The sequence below is a fragment of the Pyrgilauda ruficollis genome, unplaced genomic scaffold (genome assembly GCF_017590135.1).
Source record: "Pyrgilauda ruficollis isolate IOZ18807 unplaced genomic scaffold, ASM1759013v1 scaffold8, whole genome shotgun sequence".
NCBI lineage: Eukaryota > Metazoa > Chordata > Aves > Passeriformes > Passeridae > Pyrgilauda > Pyrgilauda ruficollis.
The window spans coordinates 12,651,374-12,665,142 of NW_024529932.1; the positions used below are offsets into that span (position 1 = coordinate 12,651,374).

General features: G+C 43.3%; 2 protein-coding genes across 3 annotated transcripts in view; both read left to right on the plus strand.

Moving 5' to 3' along the window:
- The window catches only part of MRE11 (MRE11 homolog, double strand break repair nuclease), a 22,934-nt gene extending 21,771 nt beyond the window's left edge, over nucleotides 1–1,163 (plus strand). For both annotated transcript variants that reach the window (XM_041487348.1, XM_041487347.1), the window contains exon 19: nucleotides 792–1,163. In XM_041487348.1, the coding sequence (XP_041343282.1) occupies nucleotides 792–836 (45 nt within the window). In that variant the 3' untranslated portion in view covers nucleotides 837–1,163. The remainder of the gene's footprint in view (nucleotides 1–791) is intronic.
- A 3,311-nt stretch (nucleotides 1,164–4,474) lies between these two features.
- On the plus strand, nucleotides 4,475–8,437 carry GPR83 (G protein-coupled receptor 83). Its single transcript, XM_041487388.1, has 4 exons — nucleotides 4,475–4,861; nucleotides 5,707–5,832; nucleotides 6,864–6,997; nucleotides 7,813–8,437. The coding sequence occupies exons 1-4, from the start codon at nucleotides 4,475–4,477 to the stop codon at nucleotides 8,435–8,437; spliced, it is 1,272 nt and encodes a 423-aa protein (XP_041343322.1).
- The last annotated feature ends 5,332 nt before the right edge of the window (nucleotides 8,438–13,769 follow it).

The window sequence follows — 13,769 nt, forward strand, 5'->3', positions numbered from 1 at the left end:
TTTTTTTTTTTTGGGGGGGGTTTTTTTTTTTTTTTTTTTTTTTTTGCATTTAGAAACAGCTGGGCATTGTCAGGGCATTCTATTATTGCAAATTATCCAAGCACACTTCTTAAAAATTTTAAAACACTGTCTTCAAGTCTAATATATCTCTTCTTGCAGTGTATCTTTGAACTGCTAGGAAATGGTTTCTTCCATAATTAAACAAGTAGAACTTTTTTACATGGTTTTGCACTGAATAGAAGACACTGTTCTGTCAAGCACTATGCAGTTTGTTTTCACAGTCTGTCATGCATGGTCAGAATCCATTCTTTTAACAGTGTCAGATGATGGCCACTTCAGAGAAAATACCGCGTTCTTGTCCCTTCTCCCCACTGGGCTACCTTTTCTTGTACCTGGAATAAAAGCCTACATATTTGCTTGAATATGCAAAAACAAACATTAGTTGTTTTTCAAAATACAAATATTAGTAAATTAAGATGTGCAATGTGTATGTAGACATAATTTAACTGAGGTATGTGCTGCTCATTTACAACTGAAATATAAATTGTTCCTTATTTCAAAGTAGCTATCCTGGTCATACTCACATAAGCTTCTATTCTCTGCACACATGTCACGTGGACTTTTAAATTAATAAATGGCCTCTTTCCTATCAAAACCAACAAAAACAGGTCTGTCAGAAAACATGGAATAGTATGGCCAGGCTTTCTAGTTTAATCTAAAGGTGACTTTGCTTTTTTATGACTTGGAATGCTTGCTAATTTGAGTAATGTGTTTCTCTTTGCAAACTGCAGGATGATCCATTCATGAGCCCTGCAACATCAAGAAGAACGAAGTGATTTCTGACTCACTATGCAAGAGAGACTGTGGAAATTTGTGAAGAAAATGGAAAGCAGTTTGCAAAACTTTGTCTATGTGATATTGCTCTGTAAATGATGACTTGCCTTCTATTTTCACTTCTGAAATGAAGTTAAATGGTTTGGTTTGGGTTTGTTGGTTTTTTCCAGCAGCACCAAATTTACTATAATGTCTGTTACGTTGCTTGATGCACTAGGCTAGAAGGGCTCATATTCTAAAGTACTGCCTGAAAATGCAAGTTCTTTCTAAAGCTCTGAAACTCTGTTTTCTTTTTGAGATGATAATAAAAATGACAGTTATATCTTTTATAGACAACTCCATCTCTGGTTTGAATTTTGCAGAGAAGTAAATTCATAGTAGTCTGCAGGTATGAATATGGGCACAGTCTCAGTACAATGGAACTTGTACTTGCAATCTGCTGTGAATATGGTTAAAAACTCTGAATTCAGAGTCATAATTGGACACAAGAATACAGTTTTCAGTACTGAAGCTGTAAAATGCCTTAATGATTTCAACTCTACCGAGAGAACTTAAACGCAGTATTGCCCTGTTATTAAACATCGTGGTATGTGAGAATGAATTCAGCTCTGTAATTCAAGCAGTATGAACGAGGACTCTGTATTTTGATGTTATACACATCTTAGGAAAAGATTTTAGTTGAATGTGTATGAGTAATAGGAATCATATCAAAGGCTCTTTCTTCCTTTTCACAATTTTTTTTTTCAGTCAGCTGTCAAATTCACAGTGGCTTTGTGCTTTATCTATGGAAGATAAACACAGCAGCCTTCACTTCAGGGGAAAACATGTAACTGGTGTATGGAGAAAGACTGTACTGTAAAGAGATGCTTGTCCTAAACATTAATGTGATTGGTTATACGAGGGGGCAAGATGCTCTGAAAATCAACATGATTTCTCAGAGGTCACACTGGATAGTTTTTGAAAAATCACTTCTCACTCATGTAACTTCAATTCCCCTGCCCCAGAAAGGCTCAAAAAGTCATTAAAGCCATGGTAGTGAAAGATTGTTCTCAGGAGCAGGGGCAGGGAGGAAAGCACGCTGTGCTGTGTATTTAAAAAAAAAAAGGCATCATTCCTCTTTTTGAATGCTTCCAAACTTTTTGGCATGCCTAGCTGACTTTTTTTCTTTTCTTCTTATAATCTTTTATTCCCACCAGGCCTGTTTTCTAATTTGTTATAATCTTAAGAGTATTCTTGCAAAGGTATTTTTGATTACTTTTTTATTACGTGAATTCATGGTCCATCCATATAGCTTTATTTAAAACATTATTTTTCACTTCAGAAATTGCATCATTTCACAGGTACCTTTTATAAAAACCACATTCAGCGTGCCAAATCCTGACATTTCTGTGCCGCTGCCTGTTTTACTGTTGAAGTGCTGAGGATTGTTGAGCAAGGGTGAAGTTGGCAGGAGCAGGTACCAAACTGCCAAATCTGTTATAGCCTGTTCTCCAGTAACAACCAAACATAGGTGAGCTACTTAAATAGCTCATACTGGAGCATGTTTTAAATAAAAAACTAGATCAGAAAGGTGTTGTGAAGCAGAGAAAGGTACACCAGCAACATGGGAGACACCTGACACAGAAAGCTTCCACTGGGCTTTTCCCTGACCCTTTGTGGGTATTTTGGGTGTGCCTGCCCAGTACGGTTGGACCACCTCCTCTGGATCACGAGACACAGAATGCAGCTCAGAGGAGGGTGGGCTTGAGCTGACTGGGAGGGAGATTCCCATCCTGCAGCAGCCTGGCTTAGGAGGTGAGAAGATACCCTGCTCTCCTGGATGAACCTCATCTTCAAAGGCAATGGCAGCTCTAGCTACATATGTAAGGGTACCCTGCTAGAAATTAAGAATTAGATCAAGGAGCATAAATAAAGCTGATAATTTTTGATGAAATACAGATTATAATACAGGAGAACAGGATGTAATAGGTGTGCAACAATAAGAGCTGGTGTTTGAGTGGGAGAAGAGGGAATGCCCTTACACACTGGCCAGCAGTGCTGGAAGGGAGAGGGGGACTTGGGAGCTGCTGGAGCAACATAGCAAGCAGGGGGACATATGCCACTGACCCCTCTGTTCTCATCCCAAACCTATAAGAACACTGCTCGGTCCTACTTTCCACTATTTTCTTGGGCCTTTATTTGAGACTGGTTTCCTGACAGCGCTTGTGAGTGGGACATGTTTCTTCTCTCTGAATGGTCAGGTGTGACTGCCACCTTAGCAGCTCCAGCAGGCTCACTGGAAAGCTTTCTCTGAGACAGTTGAATTGCCCGAAGAGCTAAAATTGGACAATTTAATGTAAGAAACAGACTGTGGCAGCAGTGTGCAGAGTAGCACTGTGGGTTGTCTGTTCTGCTTGTTCTATTGTGCCCAGCTCCTGAGGAGTGGTGGTGAGAAGGCAGCCTGAGCAGCTCACTGAGGCTGTCACAAACATCTTTTGGAAGAGTTATTGTCTCCAATGAGTGACCAGCTTATAATAATACAAGCTTTTCAGATAGTGGTCATTTAATTAATGGTTAAGTAAAGCCTTTTATATATAAAACCAGCTCTGGCTGGGATTGGTTGACATCAGCCAAGCAGATCTGTCCTCAGCAGAGGTGCAGCACTGTACATGTGCACTTGGGAAGTGGCACATCTTTCTGTGTAAGATTTGTGGGTCTTAGTCTCCTGGTCCTGATTTTCTGTTTCCTCTTGTGTTTTGTGGGAGAGGCAGAGGGAACATGCTGCTGTCTCATCAGTGCTTGGGAGCAGCATACAGCTTCTTTTGCTTTGGATACTGGTCTCACTGGGCTGGGACAGTTCCTGTTCTCTGTCCTGTGTAATCACATCTTTGTAACTACCTCTATTTCTACAAACCCTAGAAAGCAGTTTCACATCAGACTTTTATTCCTTTGGCTGAGAGGAAATGCCTACCAAGGGGCAACTTGAGTATTCCGTGTCTCTCTGAAAGAAAAAATATCTTTGGGAAAATACTCTAAGTACAATAAGGTAGCTTGTTATTTACAGTTCATCTATTCTATTCTATTCTATTCTATTCTATTCTATTCTATTCTATTCTATTCTGTTCTGTTCTATTCTATTCTATTCTTTATGTTAAGAAATAGGCTGAACCTTGTCTGCCAGACCTGTAAAACAGCTGAGGTTTGACCAGCAGAGCTGGCACACGTGCTGCTGGTGTATAAACAGTGTAGAATTTGCTTGAGCTGGACTGCTGGTAGAGAAAACGGATTCTGACATCTGAAGAGAGTGGTTTTGCCATTCTCCTGGATGCACTTAACTCGGAGTAGCGCCCGGGAGCGCAACTGCCTGGAAAAGCAGCACGTCAGAGCACAAATTATGTTATGCAGCCCAATGACCGCGGAAGATCCCGGCTCGGAGCTCGCCAGGGGATATAAAGCTGGCTGAAGGAGCAAAAGTAGCGGCGAGCGGAGCGGGAGAGAAGCCCATTGCGGGAGCAGGAGCATCTCCCCGCTGCTGCTGCTCGTGTGCCGTGTTCGCAGCCCCCGAGGGCTGAGCGAGGCGAGAGCGGCTCTGCCGGAGCACGGAGCGGGCGCTGCTCCCGCGAATGAGCTCTTCTTCCGGAGCCGCAGGAGCAGAGCACAGATGTTATCCTGCTTTGTCTGGCTCGCCCTCCCCGACTTGGCTAACGCCTTTGTGACCCCAGGAAAGTTGCGCCTCAATGGGAGCCTGGAGAAGACTTTTGCAGTCCCAAACGTGTCGGGTTTCTTTTCCTGGGACAATGACAGCCTGGCCGACTGGCAGAGCTTTGTGGGCAGGAGCCGCTACGGAGCGGAGTCGCAGAGCCCCACGGTGAAAGCCCTGCTCATCGCGGCGTACTCCTTCATCATCGTCTTCGCCCTCTTCGGCAATGTCCTGGTGTGTCACGTTGTCATCAAGACGAAGCGCGTGCACTCCGCCACCAGCCTGTTCATTGTGAACCTGGCCGTCGCCGATATCATGATCACGCTGCTCAACACGCCTTTCACGCTGGTAAGAGGGGCAGAGGTGCCTGGCATGCCCCACCCCGGAGGGACAGGAAGCACCTCAGCATTCTCGGGCGTGGTGCAGCCCGGGGAGGGGGGGATGCTCCACCAGAACCCACCCCGTGACTAAAGTAAATTTCTCTGGGCCTCTGCAGTGCCATAAAGGTGCTTTGGTGTCTTTTCCTGCTTTACACTGCTATAGGCGCTGTGTGGATGTTCTGCAGATACATATCCACTCCAAATTACAGCTATTGGAGTTGCCTTTGGAAAACCCCACTTGTGTTTTTCCTCTCTGATTCCTGTTATCTAGCTGAAGATCGGAAATTGCCCATTTTTTAAATGTGGCCCTGATAGTACTTGAGCAATAATAGCCTTGCAGTGATTACTTAGTACTTTGTAGCATCTGATCTTTTTTTTCTTCTTCTTCTCTTTTCTAAAGTATTTTGAAAGCAATGCTATAAACCTCTTGAAAAAAGTGAATGCTTAGCATCATTTAACAAGCTGTTCTGAAAACGTGTAGTTTGCTTGAAGTGAGATGAGGTGTACAGGTCAGCCCTATCTCGTGAATGGAGATTAAAAGGAAGAACAAATGTATTGACTCAATAGTGAGGCTGCAGAAGGGTACACTGTAAATAGAACAAACACCTTTTTGCAAAGCACTGCTGTATTGTTGGGGAGGCCACTGAGCAGCAGTAACCTGCCTCTTCAGTGTTCAGAAGCCAGAAAATTATACAATTATACAAAGAACCTGCTATCTTATAAGTGTCTTTTACACAGCACAAGGAATTGTGTACTGGAGGTGTACCTATAAGCAGATATGGGGAGCACACAACTAATGGTCTTCTTTTTTAGGCTCGTTTTGTGAACAGTACCTGGATCTTTGGGAAGGGGATGTGCCATGTCAGTAGGTTTGCACAGTACTGCTCCCTCCACGTCTCTGCCTTGACCCTTACAGCCATTGCTGTGGACAGGCACCAGGTGAGACCTCTCTGAAGCAGAGAGGTGGAAAGCTTGGGAGGGCATAAGTAAACTGAGAAAGGATGATCCCATGTCCTTTCCCATTCAGCTCCCAGAGTACCATAAGATTCATGAGGAGCTGACAGGGCAGGGGGACAGTTCTTTTTGTCAGAATAGTTTCAAGCCCACAGGAAGGAAGGAGGTTTCCATCACCTTGCTATCTCTTCCAGCTGAGTAAAGAGAGTTTTTATGCAGTAGATAATTTTATGCAGAAGCTCTCAAACAAGGAGAAAGGTCAAGATCCTGATAGGAAATCATGTGGAAAGCTCTCCTTTGTGGTGGTTTGTCCAGCACCAGGGTTGTAAGGGACATCCTGGTTAACTTTCTCAGCTCTATCTCCTGATGTTCTGGGATGTCCTACCTCCTGTCACCCTGAATACTGGAGATCTGACTGTAGCACACTGGTGTTTGTCACAAGCAGAGCTGTAGCTTGCTGTTGATAATGGGCTCAAAGCTGGGGACATTTGGGTATTATCAGCTTGGAGTCACCCAAAAACCACCCAAAACTGTTTACAGTTGGCATTTTCTGCTAGAAAGATTGTTTCCAGAAAATGCACTCACTATCAGAAGCATTCCCATGGAGGTCTGGTTAAACCCTTTGGTTCTTTGGGTCACTGATACTGAAGAGTTTGAAAATTTTTTCTCCACTTTTTTTTTTTTTTTTTTTTTTTTTTTTTTTTTTGAAAAACTGCATACCAGGAGCTGTTAACACATGTTCCCGCCTGAAAGTGGGAAAAGTACTAGATGAAAGTACTGAAATTTGAGGATAGGACTGGGATCTAACTTGAACCATATTTCATGGTGTTAAAATTAAGGTTTTTATGTACAGCTTACAGTCATTGGGAGCTGGGTGAAGACTGTACTGCTTGCATGTTAAATTGCCACAAGAAGTAATAGATTTCAGGCTGGAAGATCATATGAAAATGAAAAAAAAAAAAGTGTAATTTTTTCCAGAAATGTAATAAGCCTAGATTTTGGTTTATTTTGTACAGGTTATAATGCACCCCCTGAAACCTCGCATATCTACTGGAAAAGGTGTTATGTACATCTGTGTAATCTGGATCATGGCAACTTGTTTTTCCCTACCACATGCTATCTACCAGAAGCTCTTTACCTTTGAATACAGGTGAGGATGTGCTTTGCTTTCCTCCACAGTCTCCCTGGAAGCCAAGCTCTGAGCAGCCATACTTTGGTACATTCTACTAAAAATCTTAAGCATATATCAAGGTCAGCCAAACATGGATCTAAACTACAATTTTCATCTGATTCCTTTTGCAATGTCTAATATCCTGTCCTTTTCATTCTTAAACATTTTATCTTTATTCTGTCCCACTAACCACACAAAACAGGCTAAGAAGTTAGAGGATCTGGCTTGACCCTTTACTTCTATACACTGGCATCTTATGCCATATAGCAACCTGGCCTGTTTGGGCAGACCAGAAATGGGAAATAAAAAACCCAACCTACCAACCAACCAAACAGAAACACACTAAAACCCAGTAGGTTTTAATCTACTCTTTAGCCCTAGGAAAATAGATAAATCGGTCTCAGCTGTCAAGACCCTTAGTATTTGGAAAGTGCTTTAATGAGGGAAAGGTCCTTAATATGTGCAGACAATGTTCCTATTCGCCAAAGGACAGAAAATAAAAAACTACTTATGTGCAGCTGGAAATTTTGTAATTGATGAAATTCATAAAATTATCATAAGGTCATGAATGCCCATAAGAAATTATCACCACATTGCTCACTGGCTGCTCCATGGCTTAGATCCTTGAAGAGCAGTGCTCTGCTCAGCTGTGACATTTGTGAGATAAACACAGTGTTTGCTTTCAGGCCCTGTGGCAGGAGCGCTCTCCCAGCTGCCTCCTTGTTTCTGATGTACTTATCCCGCCGTGCCCGGCCATATGTGCCTCTCATCCTGTCCTGTCTCTCCGTTTGCAGTGAGGATGTTACCCGGTGCCTGTGTCTGCCAGATTTCCCTGAGCCCGCTGACCTCTTTTGGAAGTACCTTGATTTAACAACCTTCATTTTGCTCTATGTCCTGCCCCTTCTGATCATCTCCGCTGCCTACGTGACAGTGGCAAAGAAGCTCTGGCTGCGCAACGTCATCGGGGACGTCACCGTGGAGCAGTACTTCGTCCTTCGCAAGAAGAACAAGAAGACCATCAAGATGCTGATGCTCGTTGTCGTCCTCTTCGCAGTCTGCTGGTTCCCCTTGAATTGCTACGTCGTCCTCCTCTCCAGCCAGACCATCCACACCAACAACGCCCTGTACTTCGCCTTCCACTGGTTTGCAATGAGCAGCACCTGCTACAACCCCTTCATCTACTGCTGGCTCAATGACAGCTTCCGATCGGAGCTAAAGGCTTTGCTCAGCATGTGCAGAAAACCCCCCAGGCCCACGGAGCAGAAGCTTCCCTCCACAGTACCATCCTACCGACTGGCTTGGTCAGAAAACGGCAACTTCAAGAGGCTGCGGGCCTCCCATGTCCTTCCACCATCCTCCACCATCCAGTCAGGAAAGACAGACATCTCTGCAGTTGAGCCAATAGTAGCTGTGAGCTGAACGGTGGCCTTGGTCTGCACATGGATTTGGCAAGAGCTAAAATGGTGGGAAGATGTGAAGCCCTGGCCACACATCAGGTGATAAAACCAAGAAGGAGGTTCTGCAGGAGGCAGTGTGAAAGAGCTGCATGCTTGATGCAGGCTGGTGACAATGGTGGGGAGACCCTAGAGGGGAGAAAGTAAACTCTTCCCAGGAAGGAACTTTTGTCTTTGTCAAGGTGACTTTGGACTGGCTCGCAGGATGGGGTTCCCTGCATGTGGTTACTGTTTCCTGCATGACTAAGCCTTTTTAGAACTACGACTTTGTGTTTTGCTTGTACTTAAACAACAGTCTCACCACATCAGATCTCCCTTCCCCTTTCCTGAGTCTCCTTGTAGCAACATGGATTTGGTTGAGGTGTTGCTAGGCTGCTGAGATCCAGTGTAAATGGGTAGGAAAGCATTCTTCTGAACTGGGGTCTGAAAAGTCAAGACCTGTTCAGAATGAATGAACAGATCTATTCCATAATTTATTTTGTGTGTGTGTGTGTGTGTGTGTGTGTGTGTAAATACACTTACAGAAGTGGAGGATATGATAGACATTGATAAATAAGAGCCTCTTACATCACAGGCACTTATTCTAAGATAGATGTGAAGAAAAGCAGATGTCTATTCTTCAAGTAAATAGGTGTTTTTTCTTCAAATAGATAACCAAACAAAAAGTTGGCCATAACATTCACAGTTGGAGAATGGATAATTAAGTGCTACTGTGGGTTTGGACTAGAACCTTTTATCAAAACATCTTTTCATCATTGTCAAGTTACAGCTAGAGGATCACACAATTTGAATTTTTAACTTGCCTTTGAAGCTTTGCCTTTACCTTGCTCTCTTACCTTGTAAAGCACCTGTGTACTTGTCACTTCAGACATTTGGGACATTTCATTCCAACTAAGAAGTTAGCTCTCTGAAATCAGTTCATAAATTAACTGCTTTGAGAGAAGAGATGGTATCTCTGATAGCAAGTAATAAAAATGAATATTAGCCTGCAACTTATCCTCTGGTGATTGTACAATTTTGGTGCATTTAAGGATAGCTTAGATGTGTCCTGTTTGGAGTGGCTAAGAAAATTCATGACTGCAAGTGTCTGAAGCAGATTTCAGAACTTAATGTTCTTAGCAGAAGAAAATATGGGCTTGAATAACCAAAAAAAATGGTGTTCCAAAAACTGTACCTTATATTGCACAGAAAAACAATATTTCTTTGTGCTGTGGAAATTAGCTTGAACATCACACCAGGGTGACCCATTCCACATTTAACTTGCAGCATTCAGCAATGAAGTGAGAAATATCTTGTTATAAGTGGAAAAAAAAAAAAAAAGTGAAGATGTTTTTCTCAGTGTCCTGTAATAAACTTAATCTTGTTATAAATGGAAAAAAAAAAAAAGTGAAGATGTTTTTCTCAGTGTCCTGTAATAAACTTACAGTTCTGAAATAATTTTAAGCCTTGTGCAGAGTTTTCACACCTCAGTATTTAAAGAGACTGAAATATCTACCACTCCTTGCAGCTAACCTGCCCTTGCACAAGTTCTTACTGTGAATCCAGTGCTATTTTACTGCCCTTTATCAATGCCCCTGGAGTCAGAATATTTTGTGTCACTGTTCTCCAGAGTTAAATCTTTCCTCCTGTCTTCTTTGACCCCTTACACCAAGTCCCATTTCCTCCCTCAACACTTGCAACACATCAGCCCTGAATTGTTTAGGGAGTTGAAGTGGATGATCATTGCAGGACCCTTGAAAATGAACTATTCTATTCTATTCTATTCTATTCTATTCTATTCTATTCTATTCTATTCTATTCTTTCCCAATTGAGCAGAGCTTGTGAACCATGCTCCCCATTCCAGTGGCAGCAGAATCCAGCACTTTACTAGCAAATAAATGTCTGAGATTGCTGAGTACCTTAGTAAGATGTCCCTTCTGAAGCTAAATGAAACATCTTAAGATTCACAGTTTTTGAGCGCAGTTGTCATCCTGCTATACATGAAGAACACTGCTGTAACTCCAGTAGACAAAATCCTCAAATGGCCTCTCAAATGCTGCTGGTGAGTCTGAGTGAGGCTCCTGCAGTTACAGCTCTGCATCCTGCACCCCTGCACTGGGTGGCAAACCTTTCTGCTCCAGGCTCTGCTCAATCCTGAATCTGGGCACAAGGGGGGGATGCAAGAAGTCAAAGCTGTTTGATTTGAATCAAAGGAACAGGAGGGATGGAATGGATAAAAGGAAAAGAAGAGATAGATTGGACAGTGAACTTCAGCAGGCTGTCCAGGAATGAACTGGTGGCTGGTGGCCAGCAGAGGTACAAGTCTCAGAGAGACTTGGACAGCGTGGAAGAGGAGGACATGATTAAAGCCCTGGAAATGGTGTCCTTGGAAACTGTACATCATTCTCTGTGTGTGCTACAATGTGCTTAATGTGGTACAGCGTAATTTTGAATAATTAGCTATTTTTCATTTTCTTCATGTCTGATTTGGGATTCTGGACAGACATTTGGCATTCACCAGTGCTGCCATCATCAGTGGGGGGTTTGTGTTCTGTGTACACCAAGTGCAATATGATGCAGAATACTCCAAAAATATTATGCTCTGGGCAATTTATTTTGGGCACCTAGGCTTCGTAGGTATTTTTCCATTCTACCCCATCTCTCTTGCAGACCAGAAGGTTCTTTTAAGATTCTAATACAGCCACTGGTGCATAAACTGCATTCAGATGCCATCTTGGTGGGTGTGAAGGGAGGATCTGAGTGTGGATAAAATGAGACACGTGTACAGGGTGGAGATTATCTTCAATTTTCCATTTGGTGTGTGTTTGCCTGCTGTAGCTGGAGCTTTTGATATCTTTTACATTTGGGATGTGTTGCACAAGGCACTGAACAGCTGTTCATTGCAGGAGATCTGCATAGCCCAAGAAAAGGTGTTTTGTGTGTTTTCCCAGTGTTTTATACATTTTCTCTGTGTAAAAAGATGCAGAGACCTTGCAAGCGAACACAGACAGTGCCATGATGTATTTTGCAGCTTGTGCTATTCTGAATAGCACTCAGGGGAAATCAAATCCTTGAAACCACCTCTTGCTTTTACACATAAAAGGAGGACAACTCTTCGAAGCACACTGTGATCACGCAAGGAAAAGATGACAAATTTCTCCTGCACAGAAGAAAGTAACTTCAGCTTTGGCTGGTGTTATTTCTAACTGCAGGGCAGCCCACCTCTTCTCCTGTCATTGTGGGATGAATTTCTCCTCTTGGCTGATGGAAATGAAAAGGCAGCTGCTTAAAATATAGTAATGTCCTGTAACTTCAGGAATAGCAATTCCATTGTGTCTCTGGCATTTTCAAAGGATATCAGACACCATTTCCAAACTGTCTTTATTTACTTCCACCCTTCTTATAGAAAAAGTGCTGCGACATTCCAGAGACGTCAAAAATCTCAGTTTTCTGAAAAGCACAAACCTCTAATTGCTTCAATGAATATATTAAATAGCCACCACTAGCTGTTACAAACACGGTTTTTATATCTGGCAGGCACTGATCTCTCCTCTCTGGTGACCAGTGACAGGACACAAGGGAATGGCATGAAGCTGTGTTGGGCAGAGTTTAGGCTGGATATCAGGAAAAGGTTCTTCACCCAGAGGGTGCCTGGGAACTGGAACAGGATCCCCAGGGAAGTGGTCTCAGCACCAAGCCTGACAGAGTTCAAGGAGCATTTGGACAACACTATCAGGCACAGGATTCTTGGAGTGTCCTGTGCAGGGCTAGAATGATCCTGATGGGTTCCTTCCAACTCAGGATATTTTATGAATATTTTATTAGGGGGAGTCTTAAATATTTGCATATTAAATGTGAAACTTCAAGATGAATTTGGATGCAGTTTGGGTAGATCACGTTTTAAAAAGTCTGGCTATGAACTGCTACAGAAGTCATGAATAGATCACTCTACAAGACCACGGTATCATTGCCAGCTACAGACTTGTCTGCTTGTTCCAAATTTCAGGCTACAATTGTGCACTGAAGCTACCTAGTAGGGAGCTTATGCTAGGCTTAGCAACAGCTGGATGAAGCTGTACAGCCCTGGGATGTGAACAGGTACATCTGCACAGCACTGAGCTATGACCTGTGTGTGCACTCCGTTGTTTCAAGAGCTCCAGGGACGTCTTAGTCCTCTAAGTAGACTGACCTAGAAACTGCATGTGGACACACAGAGAGAGCTTTAGAATAGCAGTTTCCCAGGAGACTAACTATTATTCACATCTGCCTTATTCATAAAGCTCTTGAGTGCTGGTGAGAGCTCAGCCAGGTCCCTGCTGACGCAGTCTGCCAGCCTTGTGTTGAAGCGGCGGGCTGTGAACTCTCTGCACCTGCAAAGGCACCTACACCACCCTACAGCTCTTGGAGGCTTGGCTGGGAGTGCTGTGCCTTCCCACAGCCTCGGTGCCCAGTGCTGGTGGCTGGTGCCTTGCTGTCTTATTCTTGATCTTCCTTGTGCCACTGAAGGGGTGTGAGGATGGGATCCTCCTCTGCTCTCCCCATCCTGAACAGCCCTACTGAAGGGCAACCCCTGGGGGTGGCACAGTGGGCTTGGGAGAAGGTTTGGACCGGCACTAAAGCAGGGAAATTCTTTGGCCCATCCTTTTTTCTTCTGGGTACAATGTCCCCCGTAGCCTGTCCTCTGGCTTGCAAGTTTGTAGGGATTTCTGAGTCATGGTGCGATGAAACTTTCTACCTCTTGCCTTAGGCTCAAAGCCATTTAATGATAGAGAGGCAGAGGTGAATCCAGCGATCATCACAATGTCCTGACCAGGAAAAAAAATTGCCTTTATCTACAAAACAAATCAGTGACTCCTGGCCAACTGCCACAGTTTATAAATGGAGTGTGGATTATCCCTTTGGCCACTTTGGGTTAGCTGTTCAGGTCATGTCTCCTCTTGTGCACCTGCTCTTTGGCAGAGCTTGGGAAACTGAGAAGTCCTTGGCTTAGGGTAAGCACTGATCAGCAACAACCAAAACATCAGTGTGTTATCAGTATTATTTTTGTATTGACTCCAAAACATGGCATTGTGCCAGTTACTAAGAAAAAGGTAACTGTATCCCAGATGAAACCAGGGCACCAATTAAATAACTGAAGTTCTAACAAATGATTCCTGGCTCTAAGGTGTCAGCTTACTTATCTCCACAACATGTAGGGTCAGGTCCATCCAGAACAGATATGTGGTGGTACAAGTGCTTGACTCTTAGCCCCTGAGGTCACAGGGATATGAGGATTTTAAGACAGTTATATTTTTTGGTAGGCTTTTTTTCAGTTAAA

Excerpts from the sequence above, each read along its gene's own strand:
- GPR83 (XM_041487388.1), top strand. The coding sequence starts at position 4,475 with ATGTTATCCTGCTTTGTCTGGCTCGCCCTCCCCGACTTGGCTAACGCC. Across the intron at positions 4,862-5,706 it reads TCAACACGCCTTTCACGCTG|GCTCGTTTTGTGAACAGTAC; the intron begins GTAAGAGGGGCA and ends CTTCTTTTTTAG. Across the intron at positions 5,833-6,863 it reads TTGCTGTGGACAGGCACCAG|GTTATAATGCACCCCCTGAA; the intron begins GTGAGACCTCTC and ends TATTTTGTACAG.